The sequence below is a fragment of the Nilaparvata lugens genome, chromosome 2 (assembly GCF_014356525.2).
Source record: "Nilaparvata lugens isolate BPH chromosome 2, ASM1435652v1, whole genome shotgun sequence".
Lineage (NCBI taxonomy): Eukaryota > Metazoa > Arthropoda > Insecta > Hemiptera > Delphacidae > Nilaparvata > Nilaparvata lugens.
In genome coordinates this window covers 91,978,582-92,004,455 of record NC_052505.1, presented here as the reverse complement: position 1 = coordinate 92,004,455, position 25,874 = coordinate 91,978,582, and the positions used below count along the sequence as shown (strand labels likewise).

Sequence of the window (25,874 nt, the reverse complement as noted above, 5' to 3'; positions counted from 1 at the left end):
CATTAGCTATAACGGCCTGTGGTGAAATCAGATTTTATCAGTTAAGGGCTAATTGGAGTTTACGCTTCCTCTAAGGTCACGTTTAGTTCCTGGTGAAACCCGCCCTAAGAGAAAATAAAAACTGGTACAGTACTAGTAATTCAATATATATATATATATATATATATATATATATATATATATATATATAATATATATATATATATATATATATATATATATATATATGTTATATTTAATCAATTAATTTATTAATTTTCACTCGTCATTTATTACCTGTAACAACTTATTTACCTCTAATTATTTTGTGACTAGTTTTGTTAGTTAGGCCTACCTGAAAGTCTTGTCTCAGTGTGTCGATGACTGCGGTTGACGCACGGTTAATTTTATCAATCTTTACTCATAGTTTATCAACTTTAATACTCGTACTTATATACAATTATTCTGTTTTGATAGTTACCTGATAATCTTGCCTGAGGGTATCCATGGCAGAGGTGAGAGCATGGTTCACCCTTCCCCAGACACACAGTCGCTTCTCCTGTATGAAGCGCGCTATCACCGAGTAGTGCGACGCCAACGGCAGAATCTGCTGCACCAGATCTCTCAGCGACGGCTCTGAAAATCAAATCAAAGTATTTAATTTTTGTGATAGATCCGATATATACCATAGATCCAACAAAAAATTTCCAGTAGAATTTTCTTATATCGACCTTAGTTTTCGAGATCTATAGATTTTTCTATTTTTTTGAAAGATGCCTACTTACCGCTATTAAAACGTCAATAACTAGGAAACTATCAGTCAAAATCTAATTCTAGGGATATGGTTGGAAACAAGGTCTATAGAAACCAGGCCAAGACACCCGTGTTCCTTATGGAGCGGCCATTTTGTGGGGTTTTAATGGCGGTAAATTTGATAATCCAATCTGATTCAATTTCAATTGCTCGTAACAAAATCATGCATTTTTAAAACAATATTCTGGTTCAGATAATATGAAAAATTTAGTTCTTAGATTTTTTGATTAATAATTTATTCATTTATTATTAAAAACTGTTCTTATTCTTGTAACATGTTATGATTCATAAGGCATTGAGACAAGAGGCTAACCTCAAAAACAGTTTAAAGTTCCCAATCAATTAAATCTAAAAAATTAACAATTCAGTTCCAAGATGGAATCTAATTACTATTATTCTGTTGGAAGAATTTATTTTACAATTCAAAGCCAAGTAATATTACTTGCAAAAAACAACAAATAACACATCATATTGTTTAATCTATAATGATATCAGCTGATAAATTTGAAAATTGGTGAACTAGAACCCCACAAAATGGCTATTTTGCAATGCATCACAGGATCTGATGTCATGACCTTTATTTATAGACCTTGATTGGAAAGAGGAAGGAATTTCCGATGAAATTCATATAATTTATTCGGAACTAGCTTTGATTATCAATCTTAAGAGGTTTTAATTTAATAATAATAATAAGGACATCAACCACTAAATCAACACATCAAAACAAAAAATTATATTTGTTCAGCACAAATATTTTTGTATTTCTTTTACATACTATTTAAAAAAAGTCGAATTATCTGGCCACAAATAAGATTTATTGCTAAGAAGATTAGAAGCAAAACCAAGAAGAGGAAGCGCTAGGAATAGTATAGTAAAGTGAAACTTATCAAATTATTCAGAAGATACACGGCAAAAATGAATGAATGTATAAATGTAACTTGAACTCTTACCAATAGAATTGCATATCTGGAAAGTGCGAGCATCATAAGGTCTCTCAAGCGGCTCGGGAATTATGTATTTCCCCGGAAACCCCGACAAACAGAATAGCAAGTCATCAATCAGAATGCTTTCCTGAGATAAAGCTGGAATTTCAGCTGAAACAGACAAATAATTTAGAGCTTTCAGATAGTAAGGATGGAACTAAAAATTTGTTTCTAATCTGTTGATCAAGAGGATAGCTAACAATAACATGAATTTTTCGCTCGAGTGATGACTCATATACGTCGGGGCGTTCATATTTCAAAAAGTTGAATGTTAAATACAGGTTTTTCCAGAGATTTTTCCCATTTTGGTAACTTTATACAGTAGTATCCAAATGTTAATACTGTACTTTGAAAAATGTCATCAGTTTATGAGTGATATACGCTGTTGAATAATGGACTCATTAATAAGTTCACAATGATTTCATTTACACTAGTGGTCGCCAAACAGTCGATCGCGAGCTACCGGTAGCTCGTGGGGTAGTTTTTGGTAGCTCACAGAAATGCTCGTGCGAAAGAATGTCGTCCAGTTTGAATATAAAAACTTTTCCAGTCTAAAGAACATCAATGATGAGAAAAATCCTCCACAGCACCGCAGCAATGATCAAGAATACGTTACAATTCTTTCAGATTTGAGACAAAAATTTGATCAACGATTTCAAGAATTTAAAAGCATATCAAATATGGTACAATTCATCAACTCTCTTTTGTAGAGATCTATGCAGAAGATTTTGCAGCTTGTGATGTACAAAATTTTGGTGGAGATCAGGCTTCAGTTGGAATGGAATTTGTGGATTTTCAAAATGATCTGTCTCTCAGATCACTTTCTACAACTGGAAATATTTGGCCTCAAGTCCCAAAAGAATAATATCCACCTATTATTCAAGTTGAATTGAGGTTGAAAGCTATGTTCAGCTCTACCTATTTGTGTGAAGCATCTTTTTCATGTATGAAATTCATAAAAAATCCATGTAAGAATTGATGAACATTTGGACAACTGCATCAGAATGGCGGCTACAACATACACTCTGAACATCAAGAAAATACTTGATGTCCAAAAAGAGTTCCACTGCTCTCATTGGAATGTACATTTCAACTTTTGTTATACTTTTTACTTTGAGATAAGTAGATTTCAACACTAGAAATGCATCTTGATAGGCAATAAAAGATACTTTCTTCTGTCTAATATTCCTTGGTAGCTCACTAGAAGTTTTATAAATGCTATTCTAGCTCATAGGCTCATAAGTTTGGCGACCATTGATTTACACTGAATTATTACACTCTGATTATCCAGCTAGCTCAGTCTATGACAAACAATTATTGTGTTAGTTGGGTTTTGTGAATCAGTTTGGCTGTTGCAAGATCCACTCTCACACTAACATGATTGTTTGCATAATTTCTCGGCTCCCAGAACCGATTCAAGTATCAATAAGAGTGATCCTATACTATTAAACGAGCAATTTCTGTTTTATATGTTTAGATGTTTACATATCTGTATGTGACTGGATCTCGAAAACGGCTCCAACGATTCTCACGAAATTTGGAACATAGTAGGTTTATGATATAAAAATTCGATTGTACTAGGTTTCATCTCTAGGAAAACTCGCTGAACGACATTAAAGGGATAATTCATCCTTGGAAAAACAACTGAGATTTTCGTCGTTTATGAATCTGAAAATGAGTGAGCGTGTGCGTCTGTGGGAAATCAAAATATCTCATCCCTGAAATTCACAAGCTGACGTATAGCCAAACTGTAAAAATATAAACACGACCTAAACGATGAAGAAACTTTGAGGGTGTGAAAGGTGAACTTAATTGATCAAAAATAATAATCATATTCAAAATAGAAACATATTTTCGTGATGTTTCCAAATTCATCAAATAGTTAAATTTGCTTTTAATTCTTCAACACTAAAACTTTTTTTAGCAGATGCACACAGCTGTTGGTTGGCCTTCGCATGTGTAGTATTTTGTTTATAAAGTGATGAGACATAGTAGTAGCAATGGCCACAAATTTTCAGTGTTCATAGTGTATGAATAACACTCCTTTTTTGGATAGTAGAATTAGAAGTAATTCTCAAGTGAAAACTTCATCATATAGTTGTGAATGTTGGGCTAATTTTTTACTTTAAAAAGTCTAAAATAGTAACTAGATGCTATTAGTGTAGAATAGTAAATGGTAAATTAACAAATATTGTAGCAAACATAGTATATAATTCTATAAACTATAAATATATTATAATTCCCTCTTTCGTTAAAAAATTCATATGCTTTTGTACTCCAGAACGATGCTCGGTCGTCCCCCAATATTAATTATTATAAAAGTAGCGAATTGCCTAACACATGATCATAATCATCTCGATCAATAATATTATAATAATGATCGTAATCAATCAGGTCGTTTATGTTCCAAATTGCAAGCCGATTTGCAAGATACTGTCGACTACTGTTAAGATTACTCTCAAGAAGTTTACTCTCGACTAATATTACTGTTTTGGCCGGGTGAGTGTGAGAACGGCATAGTATGAGAGGCTACCAGCCTCACAAAATGACTAAGGCTCAACTCAAACTTATGCGACTCAGGTCGAGAAAAGACTCGACTCTAGCCGAGAGCATGTTGTGTTTCCAAATGGTGACACTCAGACCAGTCGACTCTAGTCTCCGCGACGTCACCATTTGAAAACACATGCTCTTGACTAGAGTCGAGTCTCTTCTCGACCTGAGTCACAGTGTGAGTAGAGCCTAATAGGACTAGCGGCTTGAGTTGACAGTGAAATATTGAACATAAACACCCTATACCCTGTTGTTCCTACCTAATCATATTTATATGATTTGTGATTCTGTTCACTAATAAATAAATACAATGGGGTATATTTTCAAACTGCAGACTAGAGCGCCACGAACACACGCATTTCACTTTTCATCAGCTTATTATATCTGTATTAGTACAGAAACATTAAGGCATGCAGATATAATAAGCGTAGCCTCAGCTGATGAAAAGTGAAAATCGCGTATTCGTGGCGTTCAAGTCTGTACGCAGTTTTATGCTATCTTTTCTCTATGATAATTACTTCAAAGTATTCAATTGAAATTGTTTTAGGTGTGTTGCGAACTCACATAGCGGCGCAGCCGACTGGCTGTTGGGGGGATCGAAGAAGTCCATGGACATGAAGGGCCGCACTGAGCTCCAGTCGGTGATGTCTGAGTGAGCTGGCATTGGTGGGCCACCACGTGACTCCGATTTGGCGCTCTTTCGCACCTGCAGTTTGGCCGCCATCTTTACAAGTTTGCTGCAAACCTGTCACCAGAAACACACACAAAAAATGCGCATTGATCAATTCACTTTATTATTTTTCCACAGTCTTTACAACAATAAGCATTGGCAATATCATGTTCACTAGCAGTTCTGTGAACAGTAGACCTCGCGCAGTTATAAACCAAAGTCTCCTCTACGCTAGGGCCACACGAGCGCACATAGTGCGTCCGTTGCAACTTACTTTTTGCGGCCGTCGCCAATGACACCACACGAGCGTTGAGTGTGGTGCGTCAACGTCAGTTGGCTTTACGCAATTGAACCAGACGAAGCAATAACTTTTGCATGTCTCGACGTGCGTTGTAGCATTTTCTGCGCAGTTCAAAAATCACCATCCGTTACGACTTCCGTTACTTGGTACGGACGTACCTCGTGTGTTGTCACCAATTCACTTCTCTGTATTTCTACAACGGACGTCAAAAAGTACGTTGCAACGGACGCACTTTGTGCGCTCGTGTGGCCCTAGCCTAATACTATTCATCGGAGTAATTCTATCCTATTGTGTCTTCGTGTCGTGAATTCTGAGATATCGGTGTGAAAACGACTAATGGCTGTTAGGGTTGGTGTATCGACAATGCTTATCATCTGTTGTAAACAACTACTATCATCAAAAGCTGACCGAGTGGAAAGCAGAGAAACGTATGAAGAAAATACGATGCTATTTTGAGTTATCAATTATTGCATGCATCATTGCATGCAATTAATAATCCACTCGACAGATGATTAATCACGAATAATTCTTTATTCTGATTTTTACGATAATATTAGCGTATGAAGGAGGCTTGATTTCTTTTTATATCATCCTTAAAATTTCAAAAAAACCTTATATACGTCGACATACAATTCAAAAAGATACATATCTGTCAAAAATCATGGAATATATTGCCGCGTTTCGCCGTAAATGCGGAACATAATAATAAACATACATATAGAGGAAGCTGAGACAATTAGATACATGCATCATTTAAAGACTCTTAGCTACCTTTTATGCCCAAGAAGTGGAGTGGTCACTTTACGCACTAGATACTAAAAGTAACTACATTTGAATAACACGGGAAGCAACTATGTTGGTTAATCTATGTCTCTAATGATCTGTGTTGGAAATAGGATAAAAGGTACTGGCTAAGATAATATAAGACTATCTAGAGTTGTTGTTCAACAAAAACGTACTTTTATCTATGGTTGTGGTAGTGTTTGAAGTTTGAACACGCTTTGTTCAATGAGGGAGGAACAATATATTTTTCCTCCACCTACTGGCTAAAGTACTTACTTTACTCCCTGAAACATAATACTAAAGTGTCACTTTTTCGCCCTCGGTAGTAAAAAACAGAAAAACTCCCTAGGGAGTAAAAGTGACTCCATTTAAATAACATGGGAAGCATCTCTATTTTAAAAACTTACATTATAATAGGTTAGAAGGTCTAAGCTCAGATGAGAAAGCATAAAGAGGTGTCTGTCATTGAGTCAACGAATTCAATACCACAACCAGAAATTTGATCAACTCATGAAATATATGTTTGTATGATATTATATTCTTAATATAAGTAGACGATAAAAATTTATACAATTTTAAAAATATCTTATTCTATTCAAAATACCAGCCAACAAATATTTTTGATCTGCAATTCAAATCTGAACCGCGTGATCTGGAGTCAGCCATTTTTGGTAAACACCCAGCTGATTGTTACAACTTTAGCCGATAGATAGCGCAATCGGCAGTGCCAATCAGACGGCGGTTTTAAAGTTTTAGATTTTAGGTTATGTTGTTAGGAAACATTGTCACCAATACGTAAGTTATTAAAATGATTTTTATTGCAGTTTCTATAAAAAAATGTAGATGGAGGAAAAATGTTGTGTACATCACGAGTGAAAAATACTTTTTCTCCCTCAGGAAAATTGTTGCCCTCGGCTTCGCCTCGGGCTTCAAACTTTTCCCTCAGGGAGAAAAAGTCGTACTTTTCACTCTAGATATACAAATAACTATTTATAAATTTGGATCAGAACACCTTTTATGCCCAAGAAGTAAAGTGGTCACTTTACTCCCTAGATACTAAAAGTAACTCCATTTGAATAACACGGGAAGCAACTATGTTGGTCAATCTATGACTCTAATGATCTGTGTTGGAAATAGATAGAAGGTACTGGCTCAGATAATATAAGACTATCTACAGTTGTTGTTTAACAAGAACGTACTTTTATCTATGGTTGTAGGTAGTGTTTAAAGTTTGAACAAGCTTTGTACAATGAGGAAGGAACAATATATTTTTATAAATTTGGATCAGAACACCAAAGCACAAACTTTTATGCCCAAGAAGTAAAGTAGTCACTTTAGGCCCTAGATACTAAAAGTAACTCCATTTGAATAACACGGGAAGCAACTATGTTGGTCAATCTATGTCTCTAATGATCTGTGTTGGAAATAAGATAGAAGATACTGGCTCAGATGATATAAGACTATCCAGAGTTGTTGTTCAACAAAAACGTACTTTTATCTGTGATTGTAGGTTGTGTTTGAAGTTTGAACAAGCTTTGTAAAATGAGGGTGGAACAATATATTTTTATAAATGTGGGTGAAGGAAAAATGGAACAAATGTGCTTCAACTCCCTCGGGAAAATTGTCACCCTTGGCTTTGCCGCGAGCTCTAAACGTTTCCACTCAGGAAAAAGTTTCACTTTATCCCTAGAAGTACAAATTTAATAACTAGGTCTATTTTAGTGTAATGTATGTTTGAAAAACTCACTTTTTGGCTTTGAGATGCTCGTACTTGTGAAGAAACTTCTCCGGGTTGGCACACTTGTTGTGCTGCAGCACCTGTTTGATGGCCATCTCCGATACACCCCTCTTGCGACCGGCCAGGTCTGTGTTGTAGCGCAGTACGTTCTCCAGGCATTCCTCGGGCGATACGTTCGACCTGACGTACGACGTAAAATAAGGCAGAGGATCAGCCGCGTCGCTCAGACAGTCTCTGGGTGTGACAAGGAGAGAGGAAAGGACAAATGTGAGTGTAAAGGAAAAAGGACGTATGGTGAATGTAAAGGGTGTAGGTTATGATTACATTCTAAGGGTGATCTACGTTCTAAGGATATCTAAATTTTAAGAAAGTGGGTTAGGAAACAGTCTCTGAGTGTGAGGACAGAGGAAAGGACAAAGGACGTGAGGTGAGTGCAAAGGTATAAGAATGTATGGTGAATTTTAAGGGTGTACTTTGAGATAACATTCTAAGGAAATTCCAAGGGTGATCTACATTCTAAGGCTGGTTATAGATGTCTATATATATACTATTTATATTCTAAACATTATAGACTTGTAGCATTGTTGGTGACCGGCCTTGATGCCGCATCCACACTTTCGTCCAATGCATACAAATGACGATAAGTGTGAGAGTGTGGATGCCTGCTTTGCCAGCGCTCGCCATCACTACGATTTTTGTCGAGCTAAGCCAAGGCTATAGGTTGTGGCTAGGGGCTTTGCCGAGGCCAGCCAAGCAAAGGCGAGTCACTAGCCAAGCATTCACAAATGGTCACATTGGAGTGTGGATGGCAAGACCAACGAGACCAAGCTTACCAGCGACTCGGCAAGCCACTTGATCAGAGAATTGACTATAGCATAGTGCAGACTAGACCCATCACACACCAACATAGCGTCGCTAAAAATACGTTTTTTGAAAGAAGTTTTTATACTATATCTTTACTTTTTAATTTTAGATACATCTTCTTCTTAAGTTTAGATACTTTGCCAAAGTATCTCCTAATGTTAATCATTATGTCTATTTCAAACTGGCGTAGCATGGCTTTAACATTGGGAGATACGACGGTAGCCGTCGTCGACGGAAGACGTAGCTTCTTACAGAGACTTATTTCTAGAAAAGTTAGAGTATTTCTAGCCGCGACCATACGCTCTTTCTTAATAATTATAATGGTTCTGTTCATAACACAGACATGCCGCCAGGGCACGCTAGGGGCTCTGATTGTATACACAACCTATAATAGCTCATGCCGCATCTAAATGTAGGCCCAGTCAGTGGCCCAGCCTGGTAATTCTACGTAGGTAAATGAAGACTAGGGAAGGCCAGCGCTGGCGAACTACTCATCCACACTTTCGTTGGCCAAATGTAGATGCGGCATTAGCATAATCGGAGTTAAAAAATATGTTTAGTAGAGTACCAAGAATTATTTTACGGTAATGAGCTAATAAGTGGACAAGGCAGTAGGCATATTAGCCTTCCGTGATGAGTTCCCTACAACTGTAACTTTCAAGAACTGAAATTAAGAACTAGGGCCTTTTAAATGACCGGCCATGAAACCAAGACGGCTACGGCGTTGCGCCCTTCAGTCTGCTACCGCTACCTGGTCGTGGGCTCGAATCCCGCTGTAGGCATGGATGTTTGAAAATCTTACTGAATCAGCCATGCACAAGCTAAAAGCTGATGTGGGCAAAATGAAAGGTTGCATTTCATGTACTATAGTAGAAAGGTTACTTTACTCAAAACTAATAACCCATCTACAGTCATCTACAGCAAGCTGGCACAGCCTGCAATTCACCTTCTGCCTAATAAAGGCCAACGTTGGCAAACCACCCATCCACACACTGGGACTGTTCGACATTGGGCCAACATGTAGATCCGGCATTACAGTTATTGGTGAATTAAGTGATTTCTTTGTGCTTAACTTAATGCAGGTTTGTAAAACTAAATAAACTTTTGTCACCAATATTATACTCCAATTATGAGTTTATATGCTATTTATATCCATAACTTAGTTTCCAACAACAAAAACAAAACCAGATTGAGTGATTGCAACAAAATAGTGGTTGGATAGATAACTCTTAATGGTGGTTAAAAAATAACTTCTAACTCAACCAAGAAATTACTAAGTTTCAAATTGAATTATATACTCACTCCCAGGCTTCAATCAACTCGCATAACAGTTTGTGAATTTTGAATTCATTCATTTTTAAAAAGAAATAGTACTTGACTACTTCAAAGTTGAAAGGTTAGAACACGAAATTGCAAATTGCACATTTTCAGATTGTAAACACCAAATCAATCCAGCAAAACATTTCTGTTACTCTTTTCTATTACGGGCATTGAATTGACAGATATAAATGTAAAAAAATAAAGAGATATTGATAGAATTCTTATATTATTGACTGAATTCAGTATTTAAGAGACATAAATTGAAATGAAAACAATACATTAAATTTATTGCAGTGTACCACAACACCGACCAAAAATTCACTGACTCCCGCCAGTGTGACTATCAGCTGGATTCAAGAATCATCGATCTTGATGAAAATAATATAACTTATTGAATTTGATGATAATTCAGTAATAGGATTGATTTTATGATTCCTCAAATTCGATGTTTGGTTGGGAACTCGAAGTTCCATAAGACCAGAAAAAAATTTAATTATTTTTGTGCAACTGGTAATCAGAGCCGCCATATTTATCACAGAAGAAATCAGCTGTTTACTTCGAAGAAAAACATAACCTTCAAATAACTAAACAAAAACATCTTGACGTCTTGCATTTGAACTTTTATGATAAGGATAACCGGTTGTTGCTCCAATTTGTGTGGTGGGGTGTGGTAATAAGATTTATGAGTGAAGTAGAGAGAGTAAAGAATGCACGATGCAATTTTGAATTCACATTCCAGTTAGTCAATAAGTTGAGTTTGTTGTAGAAGGTAGACCTGCTTTTTTCAAAAGTGTGGTACTTTTCAATCAACATAATTATTATAATCATTTTTCATCACGCTATCCTAATTAAACATAATTTTCAATTATATTAAGTCCCTAGTAAAGTTTAGTCGAATCTAGCACTCTTCCGTAATCACATATTTTCTGCATCAAGTACTAACTTTATTTTATATCCACTCTTTCAATCAGTTTCTTTTCTCGTCAAATATGTCTACTAGCAAAGGAAAGATTGGTATAATTGGAAGGTGAGTAACTGGATATTTATGCCCTCATTCAATTTGGAATATATAAACATTATGATTTAAAGATTCTGTCTTATATTTTTTTTAGAGAATTTCATACGGTACGGTATCGTACCCTTTCCCTTCATGTAGGTCTACTACGATCTACCAATCAACATATTCTTCTCAGATTAATTACAGTACATTTTTCAGTTTTATACATTTGAACATCAATAAAAATGTAAATAAGTTTGTATTCAAGACCAAGTTTTCCTAAATTTATTTATGCTTACCATATTATTGCTCAGAAGACGCCTCGTATCTCATTTATAAAAGATATCCTCTTTTATTATAGCTAAGATAAAAGTAATAGGTATGGTACCATAGCATCATCATATATATTTTCATTAAGTTGTTTCCTCTAGACTTAATACATTAAGACTGTATCGAGAGAAATAAATCAGTAAAAAGACAGTAAAAATGTCTCAACTATTTTTTCATTGGAATTATTTCAGGTTTTGAACCGGTTGTAATACTGTAATTGCTCTTAACATGAAATTTCCATTGAATATATAGTTCATTTATTATTTACATTGCAGCCTCTGTAAATTAACCCTTTTTTCTTAATTGACAATCTACTAAGTTATCAATGATTTTGATGTATTTTTTTTACATAATAATCATAATACTTGATTGTGTTTTTCATAAAACATTAAATAATACTTGGATACCGGTATCCTTGGATATCTTGGATACCTGTATTTAATTTTTACATCTCTCATCATCGTCATCAATAACCTTCTCATTACCATTATTTCATTATTCTGTAATAACGTCTACATTATAGGCTAATGACAGTGGAGAATGATAAGAGAACAGCATTGCCGATTCTTTGCCATGCCACTGCCTTCTATAGAGGATAGCTGATACCGGTATATCTGATGTAATATCAACTGTTCATTCTTGTTTAAAATAATCAATTATATTCCATTCATTGTCAAAATATATTTTTTAATGATCAAATAATACATTTTCATGAATGAGATTTAATATTTCATCAATTATGTCTCTATATTGTTATAAAGCAATCTGAAGCTAGAAAAGAATAGCGCTATCTGATTTATCGAATGATAAACAAGGATAGCAACACCATTGTTAATCAAAATACAGCCAGTATAAAGTGGTCCACACTATATCTTATTGCTTATGAGGGCATCATCCTCGTTGAATAGAAAAATCTCTTCTGTTATTGAATAGACACAGTTTTATTTCTGTCACATCCACGCTGCAGTCCTGTCTACAAGTCTAATTATTGTGGATGTGTTTTTTCAATTATGGAGAAATCTACAATATCAATTCCTAGTGCCGGTTGCACAAAAGCTGGTTTAATTTTAATCTTGATTAATTACACGAGAGCAAATCAGAGAAGCCGTCTTATCAAGAAGGCCTTCTCTGATTGGTTTTCGTGAAATTAATCACGGTTCTTGATAAGACGGCTTCTCTGATTGGTTCTCGTGAAATTAATCACGGTTAAAATTTAACCCGCTTTTGTGCAACCGGCACTCATTCAACAGATTTTATCTATTGTATTTTTTTTCTAGTGGCCTGATTGGCAGAAGTTGGTCAATGCTTTTCGCAGCGGCTGGTTACAATGTGACGCTGTACGACATTCTTCCCGAACAAATTGAAACTGCTCTGGTCGACCTCAAAGAGCAGCTCACAAAGCTTGAACAAAAGAAACTGCTACGCGGAACTCTAAATGCGCAACAACAGTACTCACTTATCACAGGTATTATTATAGATTTATGACTAAAAGAAATGCAACTCTACTTAACTTACTATTATTACCTATTATCAGCTTTATGACTTGAGTGAAATTCACTATAAAATGTCAGCATGCCTTGTTAATACTTCAAACTTTAATAACTTTAACTCCTAATGCCCCGTTTCACCAACATTGGTCAAGGCATTTGAACATGGTTGAAGTCTATCAGCTGGTCAAATCAGAAATAATTCGTTCCATCAACACCAGTTACGTTTAACCACGGTCAAACCAATGGTTAAGTTTGACTGCAGCCGAACGGGCGATCAAATTATTTGAACACGGTCAAAAGACTGGTTCGATCAATTTCCTTGCTGTTTTTGGGTTATGTTTTTGACGCAATGAAAAATTTCAAAGATTTTAGTGCGATTAAATTTAGTTGTAATTATTTATTAGGTTCCTTCTCGGAATCTTTTAATTAGTAAATCATTATAGTATAGAAAATAAGAGAAGATTTTGAAAAATATTTGCTTTACTCTTTTATTACACAGTAGGCCTATATTATTCAATCCTTGAAACAACCTTGCTGCTTCAATTTATCTCATTAGAATTGGATTGTTCTTTTGTTCATAAAAAATTGTCAAAATTGATGGTGATTTGTAAATCTCTTTGTACGAGAGTATTCAATTCATATTTAAAATATTATAAATTATTATAGATGTTTGACTATACAAAACGTCTCTGTCAGGGGCCCCACCCCGAAATAATGAATATGAAGAGAAATCAGTACAGTAATTACAGAAAAAAGTACAGTAATCTGAATTTTTTACAGCCTAACGGTAAAGTAAAAAGGGCATTCAGTGCAAATTACCCTCTGAGCAGAAAAACTGATATTAAGTATCATGGGGTGTTAATATATTTAATATATTACAGCATTTAATTTGGATTTTCGTTTAATAATAATTATTATTAATTCATTAGCATTTGAATAATTGCAATATCTCAGTAATTTCCATCCATCAAAATCAGATGTAGCCAAGCCAATAGCAAGCCAGCAAACATGTTGGCCAACTTCAGAAAAGTACAGCTACAAGAGATTATGTTCAGATTTGATCCACGGAGTTTTGATCAATCCCGAGGTTGGTGGAACAGTTTTATATTTGAACGAGTGATCAATCTAATTGACCATGGCTAGGCTATATTTGATCAAGGTTGGTGAAACCGACCATTACTCTATCAACTGCCTAACAATTATAATAATATCTGCTTTGAGCGTGTAACAACTTAAACTGTCTCACTGTCAATAGTGAGATCTACGCTATAATGGCATTGGAGAAAGGTAGGAGGCAGCGTTACTCATTCTCTGCCTTGCCACTGCCTTCTATAGAGAATACCTAGCTACATTTGGTCTGTTGTATAAATTAGAATTGGTACCGTTTTGGGCGTAAGCCTGTAGTAGCCTACTCTTATGAAAGTTGTGTGATAATTCTGAATGATTAAATAAATAAATAACGGTTTATCTGATGCAATATCAAATGTTCATCTTGTTTAAAATATTCAATTAGCTTATATCATTGAGAAACAATAGCGTAAGTAGATATCCCATGGTATAGGGCGTTTATGTCGCAACTTTTACTGTTATCTCAAGCCGTTAGTCTACGTAGCTCTTTCCCTTGAAGCTGTGTGACACTGGTAGTCTCTCATATTGTGCCGTTCATAAACTCTCACCCCAACAGAACAGTAAAAATCGACAATAATCAACAGTAATCGGCTTGAGATAACAGTAAAAGTTACGACATAAACTCCCTATAGGCTACCATGGGATATCTACTTACGCTATTGTTTCTCAATGCTTATATTGAATTAGTCAAGAAAATATGTTTTTCAATTATATTAAATAATAAATATTTTAGAGATTGAGATTGAATACCTTGTTCAATTATTATATTGTTTCTACATTGTTGAAAAACGATATGGCAACGATGTAGAGATAGAGAAGGATAGCGCTATCTGTTTTGTCGAATGATAGACAAGGATAGAAACACCAATGTTAATCAAATATTGCCATTATAACGTGGACTTCACAATAGCAACAGTACTTCCTTATCACAGGTATTATCGTAGTTACTTATTCACTACCGAGTCATAAATACTATTTGTAAGGAAATATGTTCAATTAAGAGCTAATAATTATTAACCTTAAGTTTTCTTTAGTTTCTCTTGTACTCTATCCGCAACTTCACTTCACTCGAGCTTTAAAAATATATTTTTCACAGTACTTTGCTGAGTTATGTAAGAGTTTATTCATTATTTAATAGATATACGGAAACAGTAATGTCTTATATAAGAGGTTCTTTATCTTTATTACCAGGAATGCAACAACTTTACTGATTTACTGCCGAGGTCATGAATATTTGACCTCACTAATAAACATTCGTATACTTTAGTAATCACTTTGGTATAATTTTTAAGGATAATGTCAAATATAAATATAACTAGATATTTCTTAATTGGTTGACGTAGAATTCATAGTAATAGATAACACATATTGGTATTTCTAATTACTGGAAGCCTCCAGTGTGTGTTTTAGTTTTAGTTCTAGAATTTTTAATTTTATTTGTGATTAATTTATTTATCGACTGTAATTGATTATGTTGATTCTAATTTGTATATTGACAAAGCAGAAATTCTCTAACTTACTTTTTTGTAAATGTAATGTAAAGAATGAAATTGCTAATAAAGAATTTAAATTTGGTGGTGACGACTATTGCTTCGACTATAGTGAGGTCCACGTTATAATGACAGTGGATAAAGATAGAAGAATAGCGATGCCGATTCTCTGCATTAATTAATCATATTACTACACTGTCAAAAACATTATTGGCACCATTGTGGACCTAGAAAGGATAGTACCACCGGCTTTGTCGAATGATAGACAAGGATAGCAAAACCAAAGTTGATCAAATACTGTCATTATAAAGTGGCAGCAATTACTATAATAATTGCTTCGTGCTAAGTTTAAATCGATCAGATCAGCTGGTGGGTTTGAAATCGAACCTATTGTAATGAAACATCAACTTGAACCTGGACTGGGCCTTATACATTAATTACGGGCCTTACTAAGTTAGTTTGTCAACCGTTTAAATGTTGTTTAAGATGAACTCAGTTTGAAGCACTAGTTAAACTAACATTCTAGACTGCTTATATTACACATGTTGAATAAAAACAGTTGAATGCAACAGGTGGATGCCTGTTGGTTCATCCCGAATTCTCTAATTAATATTATCAATAAACTAGCCGTCAGGCTCGCTTCGCCCGCCATATCCGTCTAGCCCCCTGGACCCCCGACTGGATCGTCCAAGAATGAGATCAGCAGGCTCGCTTCGCTCGCCTGCATTTTTCATTTGAGCATTTTTATCATATGTTAGAACAATCCAGTCGGGGGTCCAGACTAAACGTCTGGCTAAACGGATATGGCGAGCGAAGCGAGCCTGACGGCTAGTAATATAATATTCCCAGGATTGAAATAGCAGTGCCCAATCAATTTTTCCGCGATAAATGCATTTAAATCTTCAACTCGGTGCCAACCTAACAGTCAACTCAACTTAATGCCAACCTGACAAAATTATTAATTTAGTTGCCAGTTAACAACTGTTTCGAAGAGGTACTCTATCTAGACTATAGTTCTATAGTAACATATAATATGGAAATTTCAATTATAATTAAGAGATTGGGAGAAGAAGAATATACATGCTAAAAGACGAACTTTAAACCCTTAGAAACAACCCTTAGAGTTAAAATATTGCCAAAAGATTTCTTAGTGCGCCTCTAAAGGGCCAACTGAACATACCTACGAAATTTAAACGTTTTTGGTCCGGTAGATTTTCAGTTATGCGAGTGAGTGAGTGAGTGAGTGAGTCAGTCAGTCAGTCAGTGAGTGAGTGCCATTTCGCTTTTATATATATAGATAAATATCCAATTATGGTTTGTTTCAGCCACAACCAACCTGGTAGACTGTGTAAAAGACGCCGTCTACATACAGGAATGTGTGCCCGAAAATATCGAGCTGAAGAAAACAGTTTTCAAAAATTTGGACGCAGTAGTGGACTCGAAGTGTGTTCTGGCAAGTTCCACCTCCACATTTGTTCCGTCGCTGTTTTCTGCTGACCTTGCACATAAGGCTCAGGTCATCGTCGCTCATCCTGTAAGTAGTCTATTAATGGTTCGGAACCCACATGAAACTATTTTTAATCTGATTTTTTTCCACCTGAAACTATGTTTTTCATCCGTCATTATCTCTCCCATTACCCAGACACAAACATAGTGTTTGAAATATATTTTGTATTTTCCATTCATCTCAAGTTTGGTATTGGATTAATTGATATATATTAACTTTTATTACGATTAGGTATGATCAGCCAACTAGACTTGATGTATTCTGACATCGGTGAGCTTTGATTCTGCTGCTATTTGTCACAACTGCTTATTATTTATTAAAACTAGATTCATTTTCATTTCTATTAATCTTTTTTCACGTATCATACAATTTTAACAACTCAATTACAATTATAAAACGAATTTTAGAGCCCACATAGACTATTACGACGTCCGTGTGTGGGAGCAGTACTTAAGATTAGCTGTGTTACAATAAAAAATATTGGGCTATAAGTATAAGATACATACGGTAAATGAAATAAAAATAGATTATTTAGTATTAATCATATAAAAAATCAATTTAAATTTAAGGAGGAAGAAAAGATAGATCCATTGGAAGAAAATTAGGTTGAAACAGAAGTGATGAGGTTTGATTATATCCATTAAACTATCTACAGTAAAATGAAACAACAATTCATTTTTTATATCATTCATTTTCACCTCCACTATCAATCAATATCCATTAAACTATAGACAGTAAATAATGAAACAACAATTTATTTTTTTCTATTCATCCATCATACAATTGAAGCTAGTTTCTCGTTATTTAATAGAGGTAAATCTAAGTATTTTTGTTCCTCACTATTATCATCATCTATTATCACTAATTCAAGTTTGAGAGCTGTAGTCATCCAAACACAGGAAGAGCTACTGAATATCAAGAAATGGTTTGCTGCAAATGGTCTGTCTATGAACTCAAGTAAGACCAAGTTCATTACCTTCCAACCCCCCCATTTTGCATCCAGAAACTTTAATGAGTTGGCCGATTTGAGTGTACCCCAGCAGAGCGTTGCTGTTGATCTTCTGGGAGTAACACTAGATAGTAGATTGGACTGGTCAGTACACACTCAAAAAATATGCTCCAGGGTTAACTCGGCTATTTTCTCTCTGCGAGTGCTCAAAAACACATTGAGCTTCAAAGCCCTAATGGTGGTATATTACGGTTATCTTTTTCCTTTCCTCAAGTATGGCATAACCCTTTGGGGAAGATCAAAATTCTTCATCCAAGTATTTAGATCTCAGAAAAAAGCATTAAGAGTTATTTTTGGTAAACCCCCCCAATATCCCTGTCGAGAACTATTCCTGAGTAGCAGGATACTTACACTGCCGTCACTGTATATCTTGGAGATCTGTTCATACGTTCACAAAAACCTACCAAACTTCACCCGCAATAATGAAATCCACAGTTACAATACAAGGCACTCAGCCTCCCTATCAGTGGCTGCTCATAGAACCGCCATGTTTGAAAAATTTCCGCAATATATGGGCCCAAAAATATATAATAGATTACCTCAGGATATTAGAGACATGGCGGACTTACGAAGATTCAGAGGAATGTTAAAGAGGCTGTTACTTGAAAGGCCATACTATTCTGTGGATGAGTTTCTGCAGGAGTGATATATTATTGTTCCTTGTCTTTGATTCTTCCCAGGTCCTTGTACATAGGTAATCTTGACTAACTGCGTTTTTATATATACTGTATATATATATTTATTAATATTTCATGTGACTATTGTATAATTACAGTATTTTAATGTATCATGATATGTGTTGAGAACCTCCTTTAGGTTGCTCTTTTTGACTTATCCCCAGTCTGATTATTCGGATGTTTGGGATGCAATAAAAATAGTAATAGTAAATAGTCACTAATACCTAACTAATCCATCCTCAGAATTTTTTTCCTATAGGAAGATAATTTTCTTCACCAAATACATAAGAGGCTTGCCCAGTGTTAGAAGTAACTTATGCAATACATTTTATGTAAATACGCGAATACATCTAATGAGTGGTTTATCGAACAGACAGACCTGTAATCGTTCTGATTAGATAGGCGCCTTCTTGTTGATTCTCCAATTATAAGATTATGCATTAGGTCAGCTCAAAGTGACAGGTATAAGATTCAAAACCAATTCAAAACTCACCCAAAACTGTAGTTTCATGCGATCATTTTCAATTACGAAAAAGCCTATAGAGTATCATTCTCATCAATATAAAATTCTCTTGAATTATCCTATTGTATAAATAAATAAATCTTTATTCAATGACAAGTACATTACAGAATAGCAATAATCAAATATTGAATTCAACAAAAATGCATAAAGTACAGTCAATGAATACAATACTGATTGTTAAAGAATGAACTTTGTCTGCAAACAGGAGCATATCTCATAATATTGAAAGTAAAATCAGGAATAAGAGTCAAAAGATAGTGAAGTGGCGAAGGTGGAGTGTATCAGAGAAGGTAGCTGAGAGTGTTGAAAATAATGCATGTATTGAAATGTGTCTGAGCATACTGAAGCGACAAATGTAGATAGATAGATAGATAGATAGATAGATAACTGTCTTCATTCATCACACTTTAAATTGTTACAAGTGTTGTATGCGAAGTTGAAGCAATAAGAGTCCCCTCTTTCACTTAACCCAAAAATAGGTAGAAGGAAGTGGAGACATTGAGACATTGAGATATATGCATTATTCAAACATCAGCTTCCTCCTTTGATACACTCTACTTCCGCAACTCCACTATATTTTGCCCCTTTCATACAATGAGACAATTTAAGATTTATATTGATGAGAATGATGTGTTGACCAAAAGTCACTGAAGGTGCATGGAGGTGCATGCAGGTGTATTGGAGGGTTAAGTGTTAGAGAGGGCCGACTGCGCCCCAACTTCGCCCTCCTAGGTCAAAAATAAAGGCAGTCATTCTATTCTATTCTAGCAAAATCACTAGCAATATTTTTTACAGATGGAAATTACTGATATATTGCAATTATTCAAATGCTAATGAATTTATAATTATTATTAAACGGAAATCCAAATTAAATGCTGTAATTCACCCCGAAGACTTCTATTACTGCAAATATTGACAACAGGGTAAACATCTAGATGGAAATTCGATGAGCGCTACTATACAAAAATTATTTGTCAGCACGGGAAATATTCATCTTTGAATAGTAGCGCTCATCGAATTTCCATCTAGATGTTATCCGGTTGTCAATATTTGCAAGAGCAGAGGTCTTCGGGGTGAATTACAGCATTCAATTTGGATTTTCGTTTAATAATAATTATCAAAGCTTTTTGTTTTGATCGATTGGCAATAATGGATTATTTTTCTTTGGTTTCAAGGTAAATCCTCCTTATTACGTGCCTTTAGTTGAGATAGTTCCAGCACCTTGGACCACTAAAGAAGTGACAGAGTTCACAAGGAAAAATCATGGAGGACATAGGCCAGGCACCGGTTACTCTCACTAAAGAAATCGAAGGATTCGCACTCAATCGAATTCAGTTAGTATTAACTTTGAAGTAACATTAATAAAAAACGTTATATATAATAAAAAAACTATATATAAAACGTTGCTGATGACTGTATGGTTCGATAGCAAAAGAATTAAATCTATCTATCTAAAAGCGAAATGGCACTCACTGACTGACTGACTGACTGACTCACTCGTTCGCAGAACTAAAAATCGACCGGACCAAAAACTTTCAAATTTGGTAGGTATGTTCAGTTGGCCCTTTAGAGGCGCACTAAGAACGGATTTGGAAAATTTCCAAAGATACGCCCAAAAATCTGCGTTTTGCCAGCGTTTTTTAGCGCTTTCTCAGCTTTATCGAGAACAAACAACAAATAAACAGAAAATGTTCAAATTTAGTACAGAAGCTCAGCTAGGGTGTAATAATGTTGTGTTAGAAGGAATTTGCAATAACGTCAAAGATACGCCCAAAATTAGCGGATTTTTGCATCTTCTCAGATTTATGTAGAACAAATGAACAGAAATTGTTCAAATTTAGTACAGAAGCTAAGCTAGGGTGTAATAATGTTGTGTTAGAAGGAATTTGAAATAAAGCCAAAGATACGCCCAAAATTAGCGGTTTATTGCGTTTTCTCAGTTCTTTCATCAAGTAATTGACAGAAAATGTTCAAATTTGGTACAAAGGTTTAGCTAGGGTCTAAAAATTTAGTGATGAGGTGACTTTAATATTTCATCAAAGATACGCTCAAAATCAGCGTTTTTCCACCCTGCACCAAATAATTGAAATTAATCGGTGATTGAATCGAGCGAGGAAGTACTTTGACTTTCTGATGATGGAATGAAGCATGCTCAAATGAAAAATGCAAGCCCGCTAATCTCATTTTTAGACGGATATGGCGAGCGAAGCGAGCCTGACGGCTAGTCTATTATATTATAAAGGAATGAATTGGCTAGCTTATCCATGTATAAGCGCGCTTATACATGTACGGAATAGGAAATAGATGTTAGACGCATCATCACCTATGATCTAATGAATTTATTAACTTGCAATTTTACATAAATATTCTGAACTCGCCGAGGATGGTTATAGGACTATTTTAAATTCTTCAAGATTTCAGTAGGTCAAGTTTTCAGTTTGTCAATTTTATTAGATATAGTTATCATTCAGTTAGTATTAACTTTAAAGTAAAATTAATCTATATTATGAAGGAAGGAATTGGCTTATACACGTACGGGATAGGAAATTCACAAATGACACATCATAACTTATGAACTGATCAACTTGAAATTTTTACATAATGATTCTAAATTGACCGAGGATGGATATGGGCGTATTTTCATCCTCATTAATCAATTAAAAACTTGAAACAAATATATTTAATTTTCTATTTAAAGTTTACGCAAAAATAAAAACTCAACCATACAGAGATTTGTCTGGTCTTAGCAAACATATTCTTCATAAATACATATATATGCTACTCCAGTTGTAAGGGTGACCATTTAAAGAACCGAACTACTTTAAATACCGAGTTTAAAAATCAAATCAAATAGTTGTTTATTTATCATTGGATTTATACAATATAAATAGTGTCATAAAATAATTAAATTAGATGATAATAATAATAATTCACAATAATCAGTTGAGAAAGTCTTGTGTAGAATAAGGACTAATTGAATCGTCTCCCTGTGGTTCGGAACCCTCTATAGCTGTAGTTTCACTCATCAGTCTCATTACCCATGCACAAGCCTAGAGCTCATGCGAGCATCATTCTCGGCAAAACAAAATTGAATTGATTCGTTAGTTCTTTATGGGAGTCAGTAAATTTAAAACTCAAATTTTGCAAGTCTAATGTGGATGTTTGTTGTTTCAGGTATGCAATTCTGAACGAATCGTGGAATCTAGTGAAGGATGGTGTATTGAGTGTGGCAGATATTGATAAGGTGATGTCAGCTGGATTGGGAATGAGATACGCATTTTTGGGACCATTAGAAACCGCTCATCTCAATGCTGAAGGTAACAGTCATTCATCTTATCTTTAATAAAATTAGTAGAATTGATGGTCGAAAACAAAGATATTGTCAAATTTCACTAAAGATTTATTAAAACAGAACCATGGTTTCACGTAGTTAACCAACGCATCATCAGCTGTACTGAGGAATGAGGATACAGAAACATTCTTAACCTAATCTTAGTAGTCTAGAGCTCCTAAATAATTGGGTGGCAATATAACTAAAGTAATGAAAGTAATGAATATTATACATAATAGACTACTCTATAGAGTGGTCAAAAAAATCATCCCTTTTATTGAAAGAAAGTTTAATCTTACCTAGAAAATAATTAAAAAGGTGTATATATTTTAATATTATGTATAATATTCATTACTTTCATTACTTTAGTTATAAATATTGCCACCCATCTTATCTTTCTTTGTCTATGAACATTAATAAATATATTAATTAATTAAAACAATTGGCTACGAGACCTCATTGCATTAATTTACAATAACATATCCTGATCTTGATTGTTAGCATGAGAGCTAACTAAATAAATGATTTTTACATCTAGGTTCTGTAAAAATTATTAGCGTGAAAATCGACATTGTGAAACACACATTCCAAGAAATACATGTAATAATATGTCAGTAACGTATTTTAAAGACCAGCATTAAGTGACGTTTTTTAAAGACCAGCATGCTGATACTACGGAATAATCGTAGTTTGAATAAATATATTTTTGACAAATATTTTTACCCTTTGTTTTCATTGATGTATTATTTTTACTCAATTAAAGTGAATCAACGTAATTATCTTTAACGCACTAACGTTTTTTAATAATATTGTTCAAATTTATAAAATTGATTACATCCTTATCAAATTATACTAAACGTCATCTATCAATGGATGACGTGAATTTGGTAATTGTTATGTAGGCTAGTTTTAAAGTATCTTATTATTGGAACGTTTTAAAAATAGTCTAGTTTGCGTTATCTGTTTCCATTATCAGGTCATCCAAAAATGTGCCAAAAATAAATTATTGATAATAATTGTTTACTAATTCATATTACAGCATCAAATACAATAGTGTAGTCTCTACAAAAATGAATACATGAAAGGTATAGTTTATATTTAGATTAGTTCTAAAGTAAGGTAATAAAAAATTATCAAAAATATATGTTACTATCAAGAAATTACAATAAATAGATTTATTAGTTGGATTACAACAATTTTTGAAGTTAATCAGTATCTAGTTTTTTATCTTCAAAAGTTTAATCCCGGATGGACGTACTTCTATCAAATTAAACTGTGATTAAATGACGGTTGAATACCATGAGAACAAATGAGAGAAGCGGTTTACCTTTTTAACTATTATTTTCGATTAAATTTAATAATAGACATAGGTGTAATCGGGCCTTAACGTATTTTTCTTGAATATTTGAAGTATAATGTCGTTCTTAGTACAGTATGGAAAGCCACTACGGAATGAAGGCTTAGTGATAATTACTTTAGAATGGAACTTTAGAGATAATTGAGCTATTTAGGAGAAATTACTTTAAACCTGTTAGCTTCTTCAACCATACAACCCAATTATGTACAATCCAGTCTATTTTGTGTAATTTGAACTCATTTTCCGGGAATGGAAAACTAGAGCTTGCAGGTTTCAAGTAGGCTACCCAACTGTTTTAATGGATTCGATAATCTTATTCTAATATTTTTTCTCTCTCTCTCTCTCATGTGAGATGTAATATATAAATATCAAAAATCTCTCTAGGGTTGTGGCAGAGAGGACCTAGAGTCCTAACTCCGACCTTAATAAAGGCAGTCAATCAATCTCCAGTTATATTCTGCCTCCATGTTCGATGTTATTTTAAATTTTCTGTGCAATCTTCGCATTGTTCGAACGATTATTTGGACTAGTTTTGATGATTTGAAATGTTTTTGCAGGCATGGAAAACTACTGTGAGCGCTACTCGAAAACTATCTACTCGACAAGCATGTCGTTCCAGCCGGTGCCGAAAATGGAGGGCCCAGTTATGAAGGAGGTGTCACGTCAGCTCAACGAGATGACGCCTTTGGATCAGCTGCCAGCCCGGCGGGCCTGGAGGGACAACTGTCTCACCAAACTGTCGCAACTCAAACACGATTTGGACTCGAAATAAACTGGATCAATTTACTGAGTGGCCCACGAAAGGTATGTAAATTTATTGTAACTATCAAATATTCTAATCAACATTCTACGGGGTGTCACACGAAAGGTGTAACAGCCGAAGATCGTAGATTCTACATGAAATTTGCAACAAAAAATGTCAAATTTTCTTATATCGACCTTAGTTTTCGAGATATAAAGATGTTTTAAAACTGTTTCACCCAACTGTCCCAGCTCAAACGCGATTTGAACTCAGATTGGATCAATAATTGATGTTAAAAATATATTTTCAATCAGTAGAGTATTAGTAAGAATGCTGTTAAGTTTCAAATATATATTTAGAATAAATATATGAATAGAATTGAGAAACACTGATTTTATTGTCAATTCCACTCAATTATTAGATTTGAAGAATTGGGTCTTCAGCCTTACTGAGGCATAAGCAACGTAAATCAGATGAACTAGTTTAGTACAGCATTTAGGGACTTTATTGGCAATTTATTTCTCACAAGAATAGGAGCACATTGTTGTCGTTTCTATGCTGATTCTATCAAAATGACCTAGCTCCCCTTTCGCTCCAACACAATAGGCCTACTTTACATACTTTCTGGCTTCTGTGAAATCTAGCAGCACTGTACTCTATAAGAACAATGCTGCAGTCTCAAGTTTGCACAGACTTTAGTTTCAACACGAAACTGTGCAGTTATGTAAGATGATAATTGAAGAGTGGAATTGGCAATGCAATTAACTTTTCTCACTATTATGAAAAATGAATTTAATAATAATATAGTCTATCAATAGAGTATGCTAGTGTATAGAGTACTATTAGTGAAAATGTTATGTAATTGCAATAAGTATAATTAGAATAAATGAATAAATATATATTAGTTTACAATATATAGATAATATAGAGAACGAGCCGTGGAGACCACTGTCTCATTTGAAACGAGATTTGGACTAGAAATGAATTGGATTATTTGGCTCTCATGAAATTAATCACTATTAAAATTTAATTGGCTTTTGTGCAACCAGCACTTACTATTGATCATTATTTTTAGTTTCAAATTCATGTGATAGTAAAAAACAGTGAATCTACTATGAGTATAAAAATCTCTTCTTTCAACTCAGATGTTGGATAAGATGTAGAGCATCTTGTTACTATTAGTGTTATAAATATAATATTTTCATTGATTTTGTATGTGTGCCTTTGAAACATAAATATATTTTTCTATTTTGTCGAATCTTATAACGTTTTTGTTTTCCCTTTTTTCAATT

At 34.4% G+C, this 25,874-nt stretch overlaps 3 protein-coding genes across 5 annotated transcripts in view; 2 read left to right on the top strand and 1 right to left on the bottom strand.

The window, feature by feature from the left end:
* LOC111048326 (gamma-tubulin complex component 2) overlaps nucleotides 1-5,089 on the bottom strand; it is a 40,732-nt gene extending 35,643 nt beyond the window's left edge. Inside the window, exons 1-3 of one of the 2 annotated variants that reach the window (XM_039422104.1) lie at nucleotides 4,890-5,089; nucleotides 1,743-1,886; nucleotides 461-615 (exon numbers count right to left, since the gene is read on the bottom strand). In XM_039422104.1, the coding sequence (XP_039278038.1) occupies nucleotides 461-615; nucleotides 1,743-1,886; nucleotides 4,890-5,049 (459 nt within the window). In that variant the 5' untranslated portion in view covers nucleotides 5,050-5,089. The remainder of the gene's footprint in view (nucleotides 1-460; nucleotides 616-1,742; nucleotides 1,887-4,889) is intronic. The other variant, XM_039422105.1, reaches the window with a different exon arrangement.
* Nucleotides 1-25,874, top strand: part of LOC111061043 (semaphorin-1A) — a 530,166-nt gene that overhangs the window by 178,265 nt on the left and 326,027 nt on the right. The gene's annotated exons all lie outside the window — the stretch shown is intronic.
* Nucleotides 10,616-24,805, top strand: LOC111048337 (lambda-crystallin). Its single transcript, XM_022334214.2, is given in 7 exon segments — nucleotides 10,616-11,028; nucleotides 12,606-12,793; nucleotides 16,762-16,970; nucleotides 20,328-20,408; nucleotides 20,410-20,486; nucleotides 22,327-22,469; nucleotides 24,398-24,805. Coding segments are annotated over 7 exon segments (951 nt in total). The 5' UTR covers nucleotides 10,616-10,990; the 3' UTR covers nucleotides 24,613-24,805.